Consider the following 3,465-nt stretch of genomic DNA (forward strand, 5'->3'; position numbering starts at 1 on the left):
ACTCTTTTTTATCATTTCCAATATACCACTAGCTAATATATAAAAGAAGTCAACACAATAAATATGGGTAAAGATGGAAAAATAAACAACTATTTAATATTCCTTAATATGTGTGAAATGAGCAAAAGGCTCATTTAAATTGGGATGGAAGGAGTATTTTGGAAATATTCGGATAAGCTGTTTAGAGCAAGTCCAAGATAAGCCTTATATGATGTCTTAAGTTAAAATTTAGGGCATTTGATAAAAAAAGTTGCTCCAACAATGTCCTAGTGATGCCTTATATCACTAGGACAACCCCTTGAAGCCCTATTTTTGAGGCGCTCTCTCCTTGCCCTATCCCATATTTTATAATAAATTCCTACCAACACTCTCTTTCTCTCTCTACTTTATATTATGTTTTAATGATGAAAGTGAACTTTTAATAATAAAATATTAAACATATAGTGAAAATAATGCACATTGTTGGAGTTGAAGTTTGTAGAATATGTCCTAAACTATTAGGACATAATTTTTTATATTATATTTAGGGCTCCAACTAGGACACTGTTGGACTTGCTCTTACTGTTTCATATTAGATGTCCACTATTGAGAGGAAAATATTGTTTCGAATTAATTGTCCATTTCAACTTTCAAAGGAGTGTAGTCAATATTTATATTTCCAAGATGAGGTTTATACCACATCTTACTAACTTATATTTCCTAGATCAAATATATCCCACATATTATATTTGGTCAACGTAATAAATATAACAATACATGAAAGTTTTCTACAAAAATCAGTTTTTCTTCATATGTGTAATTTGTTCAAAAGTAGACATGTATTATGAAACGGAGGGAGTAGAAATGTACATTGGCTGCTCACAACTGCGCAAGATCAGACAATATTATCTCCGCGTGACATTAATGCTACCCAACAAACATCTCAACTGTAAAATTATTATTACATAAATTAATACTTCCTCCGTCCCAGTCAATTGTATACGTTTCTTTTTCACTGCTCGACACGCTTTTTAAGGCACTTATAAAACATAGTTCTACAACTTATTTTTAAGATTTTCTTTTTTTGTATAAAAGTATAAATGTTATACTTTTATACAGAAAAAGAAAATTTTAAAAATAATTTACAGAACTATACTATATTAAAGCATTAAAGTCCGTGCCGCGCCCCGTCCCCCAATGTATACTATTGACAGGGACGGAGGGAGTATTCTCTACTACCTATATATAGGCATTTCCAAACTGCAAGTCTCATGCAGAAAGCATCGAGTACACTTACATATACCGACCCAAAGAGTGCTTAAAACTTGTAACCTTTCCTATAGTATCACGTACATTCCATTCGTAAGATATGGGTGCTGAGCTTATGAAATGGTTCTTTCTGTGCATGATAACTGTGCTAACCTTTAGCAGCTGGATAACTAGGGCTCAGCCTCAGGTTCCATGTTACTTTATTTTTGGAGATTCATTGGTTGACAATGGTAATAATAATCGAATCGCTTCATTAGCAAGAGCAAATTATATGCCTTACGGTATCGACTTTCCCGAGGGACCTAGCGGAAGGTTTTGCAATGGTAAAACTACAGTTGATGTCATTGGTAAGTAATTATACTTCTAGAAAAGTTCAACATATATCGTTGTCAGTTGTCAGTGTAGTCTGCAGTACTTGTCATGTGTAAATTTTCAAGGCCTGCCTGCATTATGCATACATAATTCCTCATTTTGTCAGTAGTTATCTACTGACATAAGTCATTAACCCGAACGAAATCTTATAGTTTTTATTGGAAATCACAGCTGAGCTGCTAGGGTTCGAAGATTTCATTACACCTTATGCAGAAGCACGGGGTCAAGACATACTCCGGGGAGTTAATTATGCATCAGCAGCTGCTGGAATCAGAGAAGAAACTGGGCAACAACTGGTACTTGATCATTTTTGCCTTAATTTTACAACATTTGCATATAATCTGTGCACGTAAATGGAAATTTTTTGGTGGTCTTAAAGAATAACATGAGCAACTTCCTTGTGACAGGGTGGCCGGATTAGTTTCAGCGGGCAGGTAAACAATTACAGAAACACCGTATCGCAAATGGTGAATTTACTGGGGGATGAAAATTCAGCAGGGGACTATCTAAGCAAGTGTATATACTCAATCGGATTAGGAAGCAATGACTATCTTAATAACTATTTTATGCCTACAATTTACTCCACTAGCCGAAGATACAATGTTCAACAATATGCAGATGTTCTTCTTCAACAATACAAGGAGCAGCTAGTGGTATTTATCCCAGTTTTACTCATAATTCAGCTAAATTAACATTAATTAATATCACTCATAATGAGCTCCCGCTAAATCTTTTTATTTTGTTGTTGTCTGATGTTGTTTGTATTACAGACGTTGTACAATTATGGAGCCAGAAAATTTGCTCTAATTGGAGTGGGACAGGTAGGGTGCAGCCCAAGTGAACTAGCACAAAACAGTCCAGATGGTTCATCATGTGTCGAAAGAATCAACGAGGCAAATGAGATCTTCAACAGCGGGCTTAGATCACTAGTCGATGAACTCAACCTAAACCAACGCGATTCGAGATTTACCTACATCAATGCTTATGGGATCTTCCAAGACCTAATTTCTCGTCCTGCATTTTATGGTAAATTAATATATCACTATCAAGTATCAACACCTACATTTATCGGTTCGGCACGCCTTTATTGTAAGACGGATTGATTTTTGTTAAATTTGTCCAGGTTTCAGCAACACGAACACAGGGTGCTGCGGCGTAGGCAGAAACAATGGCCAGATTACATGTCTTCCACTCGAAACTCCGTGTAGAAACAGAAATGAATATGTGTTTTGGGATGCATTCCATCCCACAGAAGCTGCAAACATTGTCATAGGGAGGAGATCGTATGCTGCGGAGTCTGCGTCCGATTCATATCCGTACGATATCCGCCGACTGGCTCAGCTCTGATGAGAGTGAAATTCATTGAAGTATACAGATTACATTATACATTTAAAAACATTTATGCGTGTATATCAATATATATGCGCACATACATATTTTATTCCCATACCAAGATTAAGTATGTGCTGTATTATTTTTGAAGTGTGATCAAAGGCATTTATTGTTACTTTATTTCGTTATATAAAATTGTATTAATTGGATGATGAAATTAATGATATGCATGTGAGAATATTGTCTTGTATGAAACACTAGCGAGTCATCTTCAAACAAAACCTTTTGTTTACTCCGTCCCTTCTTTAATATTTAATGTTTGATTTTTTGGCACACAATTATAAGTAGTTTGACCGGTTGGTTAAAAATATTATTTTTGAATAAAAATATGTAATCAAAATTTTAATTCACAAAAAAAATCAATTAAAAATATTAAATTTTATTATTCAGTCAACCCACTTAAAAATACATACCCAAGTCAAAAGTGACATATAAACAAAATAGAGGGAGTAA

At 34.6% G+C, this 3,465-nt stretch overlaps 1 protein-coding gene across 1 annotated transcript; it reads left to right on the plus strand.

Moving 5' to 3' along the window:
- Nucleotides 1-1,267: 1,267 nt before the first annotated feature.
- Nucleotides 1,268-3,244, plus strand: LOC108192268 (GDSL esterase/lipase At5g45670). Its single transcript, XM_017372043.2, has 5 exons — nucleotides 1,268-1,595; nucleotides 1,792-1,916; nucleotides 2,028-2,273; nucleotides 2,391-2,646; nucleotides 2,744-3,244. Exons 1-5 carry the CDS (start codon nucleotides 1,349-1,351, stop codon nucleotides 2,965-2,967), a joined length of 1,098 nt encoding a protein of 365 aa, XP_017227532.1. The 5' UTR covers nucleotides 1,268-1,348; the 3' UTR covers nucleotides 2,968-3,244.
- Nucleotides 3,245-3,465: the final 221 nt, after the last annotated feature.

Source organism: Daucus carota, chromosome 2 (assembly GCF_001625215.2).
Source record: "Daucus carota subsp. sativus chromosome 2, DH1 v3.0, whole genome shotgun sequence".
In the NCBI taxonomy this organism is placed as follows: domain Eukaryota; kingdom Viridiplantae; phylum Streptophyta; class Magnoliopsida; order Apiales; family Apiaceae; genus Daucus; species Daucus carota.

Bases quoted from the DNA above. Each gene is read 5' to 3' on its own strand.
- LOC108192268 (XM_017372043.2), top strand. From the start codon at position 1,349: ATGGGTGCTGAGCTTATGAAATGGTTCTTTCTGTGCATGATAACTGTG. The intron at 1,596-1,791 runs GTAAGTAATTAT...TGGAAATCACAG, and splicing joins AACTACAGTTGATGTCATTG to CTGAGCTGCTAGGGTTCGAA. The intron at 2,647-2,743 runs GTAAATTAATAT...AAATTTGTCCAG, and splicing joins TTCTCGTCCTGCATTTTATG to GTTTCAGCAACACGAACACA.